The following is a 15,896-nucleotide window of genomic DNA, read 5'->3' as shown; positions in this document are numbered from 1 at the left end:
TAATAAGCCTAAATGAAATGAGGTTTCCTGGCAATACAAGTATAGCAATGGCAGAGGAAAAGGAGGACTAGATACAGACTGGACAGAGCTCCAAGGACTCACAGGCCCAGGGGAGCAGAGCAGTGCTCAGCGGGGAGATGGGATTTCACCATGCCATTCCCAAGCAACGCCCAGTAGGAAAGATGCTGCATGTATCCTCTTTGACAAATGCAAAGAGATTCTTAAGATCACAGTGACCACTGGCCAAACTCTTAGAATTCTGCAGTCAGATTTATTTTGTTTTTTTTGCTCTTTCCAATGGTATTTTGTGGTCATTTGGTTTGACCTCGTGAGACAAGAACGGTTGGGTATGTAAACTGATGTCCAGGTCTGAAACTAATTCTCCCAGTATCTTCCTTTAACGTTAGCCCAGTAACTGCTTTGAAAGCCACATGGTTCAAAATAGCAAAAAAAAACCTTCAAAACAAAATAGAAACAAAAAACAACCACCACCACCACCACCAAAAAAATCCCACTGAAAAACCATGATACATGTAAATATAGGAAGCAATGACACAAAATCAGCCACTTCTAATGGGAAAGAATGAAAAACATCCAGAAAAGCTTGCAGGGAAGGGAAAGAGAGATATGATAGAAAGGTTGAGGAAGAGACACTTATTTGAGCAGTGGTTTTACATATCAGTTCCCAAGGTAGAGGAAATCAAGAGACCCAGCACCAGTATGAGGCCAGGTCAAACCTAAGAGCTGCAGCGCAATGGGTTGTGTGGGTGGGTTTTTTAAACCGTTGGAATGAGGTCAAGAGTACCAGTTGCACATGAGTTGTTAGTAGAGTAAATCTTCATGTCAGGAAGCAAGTTAAAACTTGGTTTTATACTCATAAAACATTCTATCTATTCATATATATAGGAGGTCACTTAAAAATAAAAAAGGCAACAGAAAAACATCTTTAAAATACTGTGTCAGTTGACCCTTCCCTCCCGCCCACCCCCAACCCCCCCAAGTAGCTATGACTCTATAATGTGATTCACATTTAGGTTTAAATTCTAGCTTTCACCATGGTCTCATAGAAACAAAACTTCTCTGCGAAGCACAGAACTGCTTTGCAACGTCAACAAATTCAAAGGAAAATCAAATCCCACCCCCCCACCAAAGAGCTTCTCAGTGAAGTTACCTGCAAAGGATGGTTGGGAGGGGGTTCAGATATTTTTAGATTAAGCTCTTTTAAAAAGAAAGGACAACTCCTCCCCCTTTTTCAATCGTGTGAACTAGGAGTTTATGGCATTTGTATATTCTTGAACATTTAAAGGTAAGGATTTTGTACAGTAATGATTAATACTTAAACATAAATATTCTCCTACATTATATACTAGTTTTTCTTTGTACATGCGGGGAAAAAAAGTATTTTCAACAAACATGGCACATGCTATATGCATTTCCTCCTCAGTAGCTTGGCTACAATTACAATAGTTTGCATGAGGAGGATAAAAGCAAGACTTTGTGGCAAGTGGGCGACAGTCCATGAGCATAGTCTGAAGATGGAAGAAAGTGGAGAGAGGGAGCTGATTCCTCCTCCAGGGTTCAAGATGCTGATCTACTTGAGTGCCTCAAAAAACCACCAGCGCACACCTCTAGTGTAAACGTTAGCACAGAAGACCACATTATCACTTAGTGCTTCTGAGAAGCTGCTTCCCCACACTTTTTTTTTTTTAACAGGTGTGAACAGCTGGTCATTTTTTTTTCAGCGAGAACAAACAATATCAGCCAATAAAGCACATGACAGTTGTCGTCGATAAAGCCACACAACCTGGCACACGTAGGGCAAAGAACCACAAAATAAAAACTCAGTACACTTAGAATAGTAATAATTATTAAAAAAGCATTAGGAGGTTGTTCTTCTGTCTACACTGTACATACAGATGTTATGCTTGGAAAGCTGCTGTCTCACACAGTCATAACATGAGTCAACATTAAGATACAAGTCCAATACAGTTACAACTAAGCCAATTCACTGAGTAGTCTCCTTTGAGACAGCGCTCTTTTAGCTGCAGTTTGTGCTGAGGACAATGCTGCAGGATAAGAGGATCCTGGAACACAACGATTTGATGGGTAAGTGACCAAATTGGGTGTTGGCAAACGTATGTTTTGCTCTTAGAGGATACAGTGCTAGCTGGACTTCCATAAGGAAGCCAAAGTCAACAACTAGGGGTGTGATCCTGCAACCCTGCCTACCTAGGCAGGGTCACTGACTTCACCAGACCCATCTCTGCAACTTGGGTCTGGTGGGGAGAACAGGTAACGTCTGAGGACAGCTGAGGTCAGGCTCTGGGGACTAGCCGGAGCAGCAGTTGCTTCCATGAGTAAAGGATGCAGAGTGGGGCTGGAGAAAAAGCCCCCAGGTATATTGACGTGATCTCTGTTTGCTTTACTTCGTGGAACATTTGATTAATTGATCCAGTTGTCAAATACACTTTTCTCTAAAGAGTGAAATATACTTCCCCCTATAAGACTCCAAAAGCATCATTAACAGCACTTAAACTTGGTTTGTGAAACAGAAAGAAGTCTAAATATAAAAATAATTCAAGCAGATTCTCTTTACAAATTGTATAGTGAATTCAGTATTTGGCAAGACCGTTTTTACTACATAATGAGCTCCTGAGTGTTTGTCTATTAGATAAAAATTTTCTATTTCCTTTAAGCCATAAAGCAAAGAAAACCATATACTCAAGTTATTCTGAAGTCATGACTTCATTATGAAAAGAGGTTTGACCAGAAACTCAGTGCAAGTGGCAAAGTTGACCATTACTGTACAGTATCTGCAAGAAAATAAAATAACTCCACATTGCTCAAGTGGCACAGAATGGCTGTGCCAAAAAAAATGTCTATAATAAAATCTCAAATAAGTTTCCGACATTAAAGTTTTATAAATAAGTACAAATTGAATGCTATTGCTGAACTGCGAACTGAGGAAAAAAATTATCGTGTAACAAGTTACCAAACTAGTTCTAGCATCAAAGACAAAAAGGAATGTTGGAACTTGTTTGTACAATAGAAATGAAAGCTTCCAGTTTGTAGGATGAGAAAAATTGAGGCATGCAGGGACTCTTGCATATGGATATATATATTTTATATATATTATATATAATATGTACAGTTAAGCTATAAAACTTTGATGTGTAAAGAAGCTGTCTTCAATGAAAAATTGAACATTCAGAGGAAATTCCTGAGTTAGGGTTTTGTGACATGGGCCACTGAGAAAAAAGCTGCGGTTGGGTCCTCAGAGGTGTTATGTCCATCCCTGTTAAGATTGAAATCAACATACAAAAACAGACAGTGTTGCCACTGCTTCGTTCCCTGCCTGAGCAAGGGATAGCACCATTGTGAAGAGAACTCCTGCTTGTAGAGAGGAGGGAATACTTAAAAACAGTATTGCTGCTAAGACCACTGTAGTGTGCACCAAATACGTTCTTCTAGACAACAAATGAACACTGCCACTGGCTGACTGAAGAACACCTGACCAGGTGTAACGTTAAGGTTACGAGTCACTAGGTGTAATCTTTCCTAGGTTGTTCATCTGTTGTACATTTATCAGTCATTTCCTGACAGAAGTCTACCGTGACCGTTTGGCTGCTCTGCTCTGGTGGAAGCTCTCTCTCGGGGTAAGTACCTGCGTCGGCTCCATCCAATCCCGCGCCCGCCGAACAATTTTCCGAGATGTTGTTGGGCAGCCAGGATGCTCCCAGCTGCACTGAGCCTTGCTCTGAGCAGCACTGCATGCTCTCCCCGACGCACTGGGAGGTCACCATGCTCTGCTCCACACCAGCTGGGGTGGGGCTGATAGTGGTGACTGGCTGTAGATCCATGGGTCTGAGAACAGGGCAGTATCGATGGAGAGCTTGGATCTGTTCTGGGCTCTGCATGTCTCTACACACTTCTTGGGAAAGACAGGAGAAGTTGTCTAACAATTCTCCCATGCTTGCTTTCAGCTGGTTCCTTTCTGAGAGCAATTTCTCTTTCTCACACACCTGAAAAAGAAAGAAGGTACCTTAGGCTGAGGAAGGGACATCCACTGACTGCTCACTTTGGGCACATATGCAGCACCCAAGAACACCAGCATGTCACACTTGTTTGTATGTGGCCAGGGGAAAAGTCAGAAAGACATCAAGTATTTGACCACCACAGTCTGTGTGGACAGTAGTTTGAGAAACGTCTGGAGAAAAACATTTGAAGGGGAAGAGGATAGCATCTCAAGTTATTCCCATAGAACTGTTCCCTTTATAAACTAAGGCTGCCTGACAGTACAAAAGAACTCTGAACAAAACATTTTGAGGGACATGTGCCATTTCCCATCTAATCAGCACAAAAATGGGTTAATTCCTGAGGTGAGGATAAGTTGCTGATGTTTGGTTCACCCTTGAACTGTCAGATTGGCTGCTTAGGCTGGGTGTACCTCCTGGAGCTCTGTTACCACTGAGTGGTTTATTCAGAAGAGAGGATCTAAGTGTGCTCTGTGGCCTGCACCATGGCTCATTTTCTTATACTCTAGTGCTGAATGGTTTGGGCTTGATCTAATACAGACATTTTTATGAACCTATCCTAGGGTTTCACCTCTAAAAAATGGTGTTGACACAGTGTAGACTGACTGGGATGGTCCTGCATCTCCTGCTGTCTCAGGCAGGTGGGCATGCAGCTTGAGAGAGTAGACGAGATTTTGTAGAGTACCAGAACTATTTGCAGAGCTGAGCTGGCCCCAAAAGCAGCGCAGCCACGTATCTCACCTAGTAACACTGCTAAACCCAAGATGTCTCAGCATCTGAGGTGTGAAAGCTCCATAACTCAGATAATCCAAATATGGGTGGTTGTTGACAGCTGATAGTATTGTCCTGGGTCCAGAACTCACACTGGAAGCATACAGCTGTGTGTATGTGAAAGAGAGCAGTGCACATGAAAAGAACTAACTGCTAAAATATTGATAAATCTATCAAGAAAGCATAAAAATAATAAAAAAATAAACAGATGCTCAAGTACATCTTGAGATGATGAATTATGGAGGAGAATATGCTGCGAGTTTGCAGGGAAAAAAGGGAATGTGAGTGGGTAGATGAATGAGTGAAAGCAGGCAAAAAAAATTACCTATCAAACTCTGAGGATACAAGCATTTCACTGACTGTCTGCTGTGAAACCATCTGTGTCAAGAAGATGGGTGACTTAAAGTAAGTAACTACAGGGGGAAAAGGGGTCTTTCATAAAAAAACACCCAGCCAAATGAAAAACCCTTAAACCAGAGCACCATTATGTAATTCATAAGACTGGAAACTGCTGATCACAAAGAGAACAGAAGACAACAAATGAATTTCCAGGGGTCATGTGTTGTGTGTTTATTCTTTTCCCTGTCCCGGTCTTCCAGCTCAGGGGGCTGGGTACCCAGAGAACAACTGGTCTTACTATTGAGTAAGACTAAGGCAAAGAAGGCATTAAGTACCTTAGCCTTTTCCTCCTTCTTTGTTTCAATGTTTTTCCTGCATTCAATAAAGTACGGAGATTCTTCTCGGCCTTCCTTTTGTTGCTTGTCTGTTTCTAAAACATTTTTTATTGTGATTTACAGCAGTAGCCAGGTTAAGTTCTAGTGGGATTTTACCCTTCTAATTTTCTCCCTGCATAACTTCATGATATCCTTGTAGTCCTCCTGAGCTCTTCCAAATAAACTCTTTTTTTTCCCTTGAGTTCTAGCCAAAACTCTGTTCAGCCAGGCTGGTCTTCTCCAGTGTCTCACATTTTGGCACATGGGATCAGCCTGCTCTTGTGCCTGCAAGATTTACTTCTTGAAGAATGTCCAGCTTTCCTGGACTCTTCTGCCCTTCAGTACTGCCTCCTAAGGGATTTTTCCCAACCAGTCTCCTAGCCAGGCCAAAGTCTGCATTCTGAAAGTCCAAGGTGGCAGTTCTGCTGACCCTCCTTCTGAGTTCTCCAACAACCAAAAACTCCATCATTTTGTGACTACTGTGCCCAAGAAGGCATCTAGCCAACACTTCACCCACCACCCCTTCAATGTTTGCAAACAGGTCCAATGGGAGGCCTTCCAGACTTGGCTCACTCACTGCAGATTGCCACATATTCAAGTCCCCTTTGCTAAACAGAAACGTCAACTTTCCTCTAGGAAGAATCCTGCACCTCAAATGGTTTCTGATTCCTCAAACTGAGCAGAGATCAAGCCCACAAGGCCACTCATATGCCTTTCATTCATTCCCCTGAGACGTGTGTTTGTGTTGGGGAGAGGACTTGAAATGTTTATTTTGTCTGTCTACAGTTTATTATATCAGGTAATAACAGCAATGTCACAGGATTGCATTAAATCAATTAACTCAACTAATTTTCAAGTGAAGGCTAGAGGTATAAGGCTGAATCACCCCCTACTGCTAGTCCAGCCCTCAGAGTGCTATTCCTGAGGCTCTGGAGAGAGACAGGAACTCCCCCCCATCACCAGCTCAGTGCAGAGGGACAGGCATGTGCAACTAGGACTGGAGCTGCTTCTTCTGACAGCCTGATGAGGATCCATCCACTCTTTCACTGTGCAGAACCTCTGACTCACCCTGTACACACTCTGCATTGCACTCAGTGCAGGAAGTAGTTGCTCACTATTTTGTTTATCTTTGCCTTGTTTGTTTTGCATCAGTGGAGCACCACTATGAACAATGTTTTGATTTTTCTTTTTTTCCCCCCAGGGCTTCAGCAGCACAGCATCTGAAGGCTTCACAAGCCTTGGTGATTGAAGCCTCCCAACCAGCTTGTGAGGTCAGTGTCACCTCCCTGTTACAGACGGGAAGCAGACAGGCACAGGCAACAAGTGAGTAACCCAAAGTCATGTGGCTTTCTGCCATTTGTGAGGGGATGGTAACTCAGCTTCTTCCAACAGATCCCTGCCTCTTTCACACTATGTTTCCTACAGCTTGAGCAGAGAACAAAGCAAATGAAGCACAACAAACCCCACCTGAGGTGTCCGTACCATGACTGAAAGTGAGAGGAGTTTTCTGAGCAGCCACTTGGGCTCGCTTCAGTCACCTCACTCCCTTACATTAAAATGTGGTGGCACTGCCTACTGGGCACTGTGCTAATGCATGTACAAACTGACTGAACCCCCTGAAGACTGGACTGGAATTGCTGTTGGTGCCCTACAGGCTACAGTGCGAGGGCGAGCTGGGCTTCAGCGAGGGCACAGAACTCACCAACTTGCGGATTTCACATTCGAGGTTCTGAATGCAGTCCAGTTTCCTCTTGCGGCAGCGCTGAGCTGCAATCCGGTTCTTGCTGCGCCGGCGGACATCGTGGATGAACTCGAGCTGCTCTGAGGTTAGCTTGTGCATCTTTATCATCATCTGGAAATCATTCCTTGGAAGATCTGTGATTTGATCAACAGGAAAAGGAAGTTTCACCTAAAACAAACAAACACAGGACAAGAGCAAAGAGTCATATTTTGCCTGCTCAATGCAAGCTGAACAACAGTGAGTGGAAGGACAATTATCTTTGCTGCCACCCCCTCAATAAACAACAAACCAAGTTTTACACTGAGCAAGTTTTTCCCTTGTGGCACATTGTGGAGGTCCAGATGGTATGGATAAGATGATAATCATACTTAAATCAGCAACACATATGAATCCCAGACAAAAATTTTGCCTTTCAACAAAGCCTTAATTAATAAATGATTTAATTGCATTAAAAGAAGGTTCTGTCCACTAAGAGACATGGCCTTTTGGAAAGAGTGAAGTACCTTGCTGCTATTAAATTCAAACTAGTTTCAAGGAAGGGGCTATTACCACATCAGGAACTGTCTCTCTGCTTAGACTGTAGGACTGAAAGTTTGATTAAGTATGAGATTAAAAATACAACCTGACAGCTCAAGTGGATGAAAAATACTGTATTGCAATTAGAAAAGGTCATCTAATCAGCATTTCAACTGAGCAGTACACTGTGTAAGAATAAAGGGTCAGAAGAGTGAGATGCAACATATCCTATCCTGCTAAAATATATATATATTTAAAAATAAACCTATATATGTTGACACTCTAATATTCTTGCAGATTAAAGAGCACTGAAATTGTATTTCTTGAAAAGGTTAGGGTCTGACTTCAAGAATCCTAGCAATTATGCATTAAAGCAGAGCAAAACACAAAGCCCCCAGCAGTCTGAAGCAATGAACATACACTGTGTGAAAAGTTGGAGAATGGTGAATGTGCTCAAAGCCTTTTAGTTTGTTTGTTCAAAATCTATGAACTTGCTCAAATCAAAGTAAGAACCTCTCCTTAGAAACCTTGCTTCACTTAGAGCCTTGGACTGATAACTATCAAAAAACCAGTTCCTCAGCCAACTATTGTATTTGGTGGTCAAATAAGAATCAGCTGACAAAACTGAAGGAGATGCAGAGTGATTCAATTGACCCCTTCTGTTTTTTGAGTCATACCCACACTGCCCAAAAGATGGCAGTAAGTATTTATGTTTCTGTCCCTATTTGGTACAATCGAACCTCTGGAACAAGGAGACCATTCTGCACACAAGCTATCAAAGAAGGTAACTTGCTCCAGCCAAACGAAAGTCATGGGCTGACATCATTCCTTTGATATTTGAAACAAGTATTGTCTTCAAATGGTGCACTTAAAAATTATTTGGAAATAAAGAAAGTAACAACAGGGATTATAAACTATCTTCTTTAGAGAGCTGAGTTGTTCAAGCAGAACAGTTTGCTGAGGACACACATACACCAACACACAGTGGTGGCCTCTGGTGTTGGCAGCCATGGACCCTCACCAGGCACCTAAACCTGCCAGTAATCAGCTCCTCAGTTTGTTCATGGGTGTTCCTGGATGTTTTCTGGTACCCCTCTAACATTGCCCTGTGCATTGCCAAGCCTGGGGTACATGAAGTTCCGTGCAAACACCTACCACATCCTTTCAGATGGCTTCATGCACTGAATGTTCATTCATGACCCTCTGCCCCACATTTCCAGGCACTGCCTCATAACACACTATTTGACAGGTCAACTTAAAGCAGCAAGGAATGCCAAATGCTGCCCAAACCCTCCCAAATTCTTGCTTGTACACACAAAGGCTGACCTTAGGCACAGTGATGTGAACTAGCTTATTTACAGACTGCCAGTAAATGACATGAAACCTGTTTGATTTCCCCTCCTGAGCTTATGGATGGTCAACATAAACTCAGTGTCACCTGCTTTTCTCTCAAGCTTCAACCAGGGTCTGAAAATAAAAACAGCCAGTGCTTTCCTCTGAAAGACCACAATTTCACTACAAAACCAGACCTTTCATCTTCACGGTTTTTCTTTATTTTCTTAAGACCAAAACGGAAAGCAATGTTAACTTTATTTCTCCCTCCCTCTCGCTTCCAAAACATATTTACTTGCAAGGAGGAGATGTGCTTGCAGATGGAATGGGAATAAAAGAGAAGCAATTTAAATATGTCAGGTAGAAGCTGCTGAAGGGAAATTGGAAAATAAATAAAAACAGATTCATTAAAAAAAAAAAAAAGGACTGAAAATAAAACCATCTACACAGCAGATCAGACTGCTATCAGTAATCTCAGCATAATCCCACTCCTGTCACAGGCAGCACTGCACAGGATTAAAAATGTGAAAGGGAAAGTGGAAGTGAGTCAGACTCATTTCCTTCACCATTCACAGCATTTTTATTGCCTGTCTCCCTCTTCGAAATCAGCTGTCAACTGAAAAAAAAAAAACAACTACCAACCCACCAAGCTTTTGGCACGGACACAGTGAATAACTGCACCGGGGTGTTGCTGCAGTGAGAGGCTAAAGTGTTTTACATCTGCACAGGGCAAGACTCTCAGCTGCTATTTATCATAACAGAGTGGTGAGTCATTTTGCTAAAGCCTGCAACTGTGCAGTGCGTGGGATTCATCTGACTCACCCAGAGTGCCTGAAATGATGGCTTGGGACTACCTAATGTCCTGGTCCCTTCAGATGGCAATGCTGCACGGCTTCTCCCTCCTTCTGCAGCCAGAAGGAGTGGACTTACAGACTCATAAAAGATTCTGCATCTTACAGTATCTATGGGAGGTGAGACAAACCTTACCTGAGGTGTCTGAGAAAGACAATCTTCTCTAAGACATTAAAGAAAACCCCAATGAGTATGCTTTCTTGTAAAGTTTTCTTTTTAATTACTATGATTTTTTGGTTCAAACTGTTTCAAATTAAAAATGTAAGTGGGATCCTTGCTCCTTCCAGGAGTTATTCTAGCCAGAGCTAACCTCACAGAGCACCAAAATCTTGCCTTATCAGCACAATTACTCTTTCTCCGCATTTTTACAGTGCCAGCACAAGCTTTCCAACACACAACAAATAAACTGGCACCTTCTACCACCACTGCAGACTATTGCCCCAACTCTGGGTGAGGACAGCCAATCCATCCTGGGGAAAAAGGAAACCTGGTTAGGATTTTGTGGCATTTCAACCCCCTTATTAGCATTAGGATGCCAGTGTAAATGTCAATGCTTTGAGAGGCTAAGTCAGAGCAGTGATGTAAAACGACAGGGACAGTGACTTACTCAGCACATGCAAGGCCCATATATAACCAATTAATTCCTTCAAGCTTCACTAGTTAGTGCCAGCTTGGATCATATGCCACTTACTGCTGCTCTGCTCATCTGTTGTACTAGTTACTGCTGCACCTCTCCCCTCTCTCTTTCTCATCTGGAACAAAGGAAAGGACTGAGGACCTATAGTCACTCACATTAAAATATAAATGTCAGCTCTTGGGAATTTCTTTATCCTATGGGTAACCTTAGCTTTTCCATTCTTTCTTTATATCGTAATTAAAACATCATCTCACCCTAGCCAAGTGCTAGTAAAGGCAATGAACTTCCCAAGTCTCACTTTAACATCACAGTAACTAAAAGGACAAATATATTATCCATAAGAAAAGGCAACCATTAAGTAGTGGGCATGGGAAGGTGGAACTCATTGTACAAGTTGGTCAGTTGCTCCAGAGCTGTAAGAAAAAAACCTGCTGCTTTAGTGCCCTCAAATCCTGAAAGCCTCTGACACTTAAACTTGCTGACTCCTTGGAAGACTCTCAGGACTCACCCAAGTAATCCAGCACAGGGGCTCAATCATATTAATGCCTTTTTTTTTAAATGAAGAAATGGGTACTTGGCTTCACACAAAAGAGCCCAAGACATTAATGTTGTGCTTCCAAGTATCTTCCTTAGCATGCAAGTCTGTCTTCCACACACACTCAGGAAGAAAACTCATTCCAGGACAGGAGCTGAGGTATATCCACCTCTGTTAGAGGCCCAATTGTCTACAGGGTATTTCAGGCACTACCTGTGGTCCTACAGACTAGGGATCCCTTTCTGTCCTGATTTCACCTCGACAGAGCCTACCTGAGAAGCACAAAGGTAATGGGCCATACTTTCTGTAAGGGTGCATTTTCTCATCCTGCTGTCTACTGGCACAGGCAGAGTTTTTAAAACACCTCCTTTTTCCAGGTGTCAACTACACCAAGATGGTAGAGGACTGCAAAAGTGGAATGATGAGCACAGGCAGTGAAGATTTACCACTGTGTCAACAAACCAGGGTCTAAATGGTCTCCCTTCAGATCAGCAGGTTCCACTGCAGAGTGTGTTCCATCTGACACAAGACAACCGATGGCCCCATAGTGGCATGGGGTCAGCTCCAGCCCCACCTTGTGAGGGCTGAGAGGTATTTGGGTCAGCAAATGCTGCCTGAGAGGGCACAGCTGTGGACCTAGTGGAGGCAGGCTGAATAACCTTTTGATTTGCCACCTGCTTCACAAAAATGGGGGACCAGGCTGAGTGCTTTAACCCAGGAGATGTGGATGGGGTTCTCATCCTTTAGCCCATGACTTGGACTTGTATTCAGGACACACACTGCTGGTGCTTAGAATGCTGGGCTGACCTCTTCCCATTCACTGCTTGCAGTGTCCCCAGCTTCCAGCCCTTCAAAGGGCACAACAGTATGACACTCCTGCCCTTTAACAGGCTTCTCTGAGACCAGGGATAGCACAGAAACACAGACAGAAGCCACAGGTACACTTCAGAATGGAAGATCAGGCAGTGAAATGAGAGGGGAGAAAGTACAGTATTTCTCTAAAAGAGCTGCTTTTGCAGCTTAAGAACTGAAGTCCTTCAAGAGCTTGTGCAAGGTCTTCAGATCAAGGTATAAAATAATCGGTTGTAGGGCACCACAAAATAGTACAGTGTTTAAAATAACCCTCCTGAAATTTCAAACTCTCAGTGTTGTTGTAATCCAGCAATTTTTTGCTAGCAGCGTGGAGACCATTCCTACTGAAGAGAGGAAAGAAAACAAAACTCCCATGAAGTTTATCTTACAACACCAATGTTTGATAAGACACCATTTAAACAGACATTGAGAAACAATTCCCAGTGCTCTGCTGATGCCATCCTAGTCAGGAGAACATCTACCAGAAAATCTGGAGACTAACTTTTCTCATTTTCAAATTTGCAAACCTAGTAAAACCAGGAAAGCTGGGATGGCTGATCATCAAATTTTAGGGAGATATCACATACCACAGCAAGTTAAAACCTTCCTATGTAATTTTCTTGGTTGCCCTTCTTTCTGTGTGACATTCCTCACTGAGTAGGAATATTAAGCAGTGAAGCAGTCTAAGATTAGGTAACTCAGCATAGTTACAGTACATTTCTGGTAGAGCAACTTCGATTTACTCCACTTTTCTGGTGCTCTGACTTGCAGTACTTTGCTAAGCACCAGCAGATGAACAGAGAGAGGGTGGTTGCCTGTCATTGAACATGGAGGGGTTTAAACTCTTGCTGAAAGTTATTTACCTACAATATCCTCAAAGGTCTAATTGCATTAGCTTTCCCTTTATGAAAATTTCCTTTGAAAAGTGAGTCACTAACCCAGGCGGGAAAATCTTTTGAAATACAGATGAAAAGACATTGAATGCAATCCTCTAGATAGTAATAGTTCTTGGAAAACTCCACCTCTTACCTCCTCTTACCCTTGTTTATTTTTTTCTACAGAAAACTCACTGATCAAATTAGACCGAGCTGAGATTTCTTTTTAACTGGTTTAGTAGTACATATTTTTTACACGTTTTCTAGCAGATAAAAACTCTTAAGTACTTGCTGAAGAAAAGGAATACCAAGGAAAGTAGGTAGTGCAGAAGTTTCTGTTCCTAAGTAGGTTAACAGATTGACAGACTACTTCCTTCTCAACAATTCATTATTTCAGGGCTTATTGTTTTGTTGTTGCTATTTTAAGCAGGATTGTCAGAACCTGCCTGTAAGCCCTGAGCTTTAAGTCTTCTCTCTAGTATTATATTTCAGTAATTGATTTTTCACAACCTGTGGAGGTCTGAGAGAGCTGAGTGAAAAGAGCAACAGAAACTATTAAATATTTCTGTGAAGTCCCAGTAGCTCAAGTAACAGCCCTGTTCCTGCAACTCTGTACCATGGGTACACCCTACATTGCACTTGCTGCTTCTGTCAGGAAGCCTTAACAAAGGGAGATTGCAGAAGAGTCTTGGTGGCTCCAGGAAGGGAAGCAATAAGCAAGGACATCCTGGAGAAGATTTACCAAGGAGTGTTCCAAGGACTGCCACCTCCTCTGACAGCTGTGACTGCCATCTGCACCCTCAATAAGATGGGGGCTCGTCACAAGGTGGGGTCACCTTCACCCACATGGCATCATGCTGAGCCCTAGCACCCCACTTCTGGCACCAAACAACTTTGGCCATGTGCTCCTGAATGGCATCACTCTGTGGGAAAGCAGAATGCCTGAAAAAAGCAGAGAGAAATCTTTAACCTACTTCTCACACAATCAATACCCCAGCAAATGGTGGTTTGTGACATTAATTCTGGCAGCGACAGCGCTCTGGGAGCCAAATTAAGACCAGCTAGGTCCAAATTCCAAGGGGACTGAGCAGCCCTGTGAGATAACTGACAGTCAGAGTCCACCAGGCTTATTCCTGTCAGGCCATCCTACCCCCATAAAAGCTGACCTGCAGCAGAAGAACTTGCATGGCCACTCTCCAGAAGGGCAAGCATGTCACCCCCAGATATCTTATCAAGTGCTTTTTGAACAGAAGCCCAGAAAACACTGTGTCTTCTGATATGGAGGGGGAAAGGGACCCGTCTGTGAAGTCATCAGGACAGGAAGGGCAAAGCAACAATTTCAGGAATGGAGAAAGATTCCCATGCAGCTTGCAGGGAGGTGAAGAATATAGAAAGCTGTCCATTTCAGACAGCTGCGAGTCTCTCCTACTGTTTTAATCACAGCCAAACTGCTAAGAACAGGTAGAGCATCTTATACAAGAACTTCCTACTGCTGTTACATGTTTTCTACTGTCTGGTTTGAGATACCTTTACTGAGGTTTCCACAGCAGCAGATCTTGCAGCATTGCAGGATACACACCCCAAGTCACTGTATTAATACAGTATTGTTTAATGAGGCTGCAAAGTCTGTTCTTTTATTGGTAACAACCTTCAGAAGATCAATTTTTAAACCCAATCTCTACCAAAGCATTGATGTGATCTGTTTACCCTTGGTTTGTTCAGGATAGTGCAGTGCAACCTCACAGAGCATTAATTTCCTCCCCACATTTTTAATGCCTAACAGTCCTAATCAAAATACCCTGGGTTGAAAAAAAAAAAAAAAAAAAGCCTTATCAGCAGTCCCAGGGAGAAAACTTGCTCAGCACAGTTCAGAAAATCTGCCCCAGAGGAAACCAGCAGCAAAACCAGGAGTGGAGCAAACCTTTCCCAGCACTGTCTCAGATGTCTCCCTGCCAGCAGCTCACCCAGACAGCCTCCTATAGCTGCCTGTTTGCTCCCTGTGTTTCCTTCCTCTCATCCATGGTCTCCTGCACATATTCACATACTTCTTTTTCTAGGAAACCACCACCAGTCCCCTGCAATCTTCTAATTTCACTCTTCCAGGCTCATTTTTGCTGCAGCATATTTCCATACAATTAGGTAATTATGACAGCTAATTAATTTTCAAGCCTCAGAAAGCTAACCTCTGCCCTCTGCGCTGCCTCATGCTGAGCACGGAGCATGGGTGGAAATGGATGGTCCTTGGTCCCTGCTGCCCTCTGCCCCTTGTAAAGGCAGGGCTTCACTGAGTAACCCAGCTATGGACAAACAGAGTTGCTATAGGGCTTCCCAAATGAGATCTCCTGCACAGTATCCTAAACAGCCTCCCACAGAGACTCCTCTCCCTTCTGCATCATCCCCTGCTTACGACACGAGCATGAAGAACTGTCCTCTCAGAATCACTGGCCCATTGTGACTGGGATTAGAACACCAGAGGCTCCCCAGGCTCTTCAGCTCTTTCTTAAAGCTAAGCAGCCAACTAAAGGAAGCACCCACATCTGTCTGCAAAATAAAGCCTGGGATGTAGCTGGAATAAAGATTGAATGACAGAATAAATGATGAATTCATTTCATCTCCATTCCGTAACGAAGCTGACATGGTTCTGAACTGGGTGTTCTCAGCATATGAACCCCCCAAAGCTGCACTCTTTGCTCCCCACACTGAAGCACAATCTCTCAGTGGAGTTTTTCAGCATTACTAGAGGAACCTGATACATGATTTCACCCAGATGTTCTCTAGGTCATACATATTCCTAATGAAACTGTGAATAAACATCCACTTTCTGGGCTCCACAAAACATCTCCTTGATTTAAGTCTGCCCTCAAACTAGTGACTTCACACAGACAGTTTATTTGGTCATGGTTAGCCAGTTATCACTGCAACATCTTCAGCTGGTTCATCTCTAGTTTTAGAGAGGGCCCCTCTTTCTCCTCCTTCTCTTGGGAGAACTATATGGAAATTGACAGTTTACTCTTCAGTCCCAGATCATTCTCTTGTCA

General features: G+C 43.0%; 1 protein-coding gene across 6 annotated transcripts in view; it reads right to left on the bottom strand.

Moving 5' to 3' along the window:
* Positions 1-2,146: 2,146 nt before the first annotated feature.
* Positions 2,147-15,896, bottom strand: part of BACH2 (BTB domain and CNC homolog 2) — a 182,052-nt gene continuing 168,302 nt past the window's right edge. For all 6 annotated transcript variants that reach the window (XM_033055268.1, XM_033055273.1, XM_033055269.1 and 3 more), the window contains 2 exons: positions 7,221-7,427; positions 2,147-4,022 (listed from right to left, as the gene is read on the bottom strand). In XM_033055268.1, the coding sequence (XP_032911159.1) occupies positions 3,543-4,022; positions 7,221-7,427 (687 nt within the window). In that variant the 3' untranslated portion in view covers positions 2,147-3,542. The remainder of the gene's footprint in view (positions 4,023-7,220; positions 7,428-15,896) is intronic.

The sequence above is a fragment of the Catharus ustulatus genome, chromosome 3, assembly GCF_009819885.2.
Source record: "Catharus ustulatus isolate bCatUst1 chromosome 3, bCatUst1.pri.v2, whole genome shotgun sequence".
Lineage (NCBI taxonomy): Eukaryota > Metazoa > Chordata > Aves > Passeriformes > Turdidae > Catharus > Catharus ustulatus.
The sequence above is the reverse complement of the archived record's forward strand: the minus strand, read 5'-3'. Positions and strand labels throughout refer to the sequence as shown.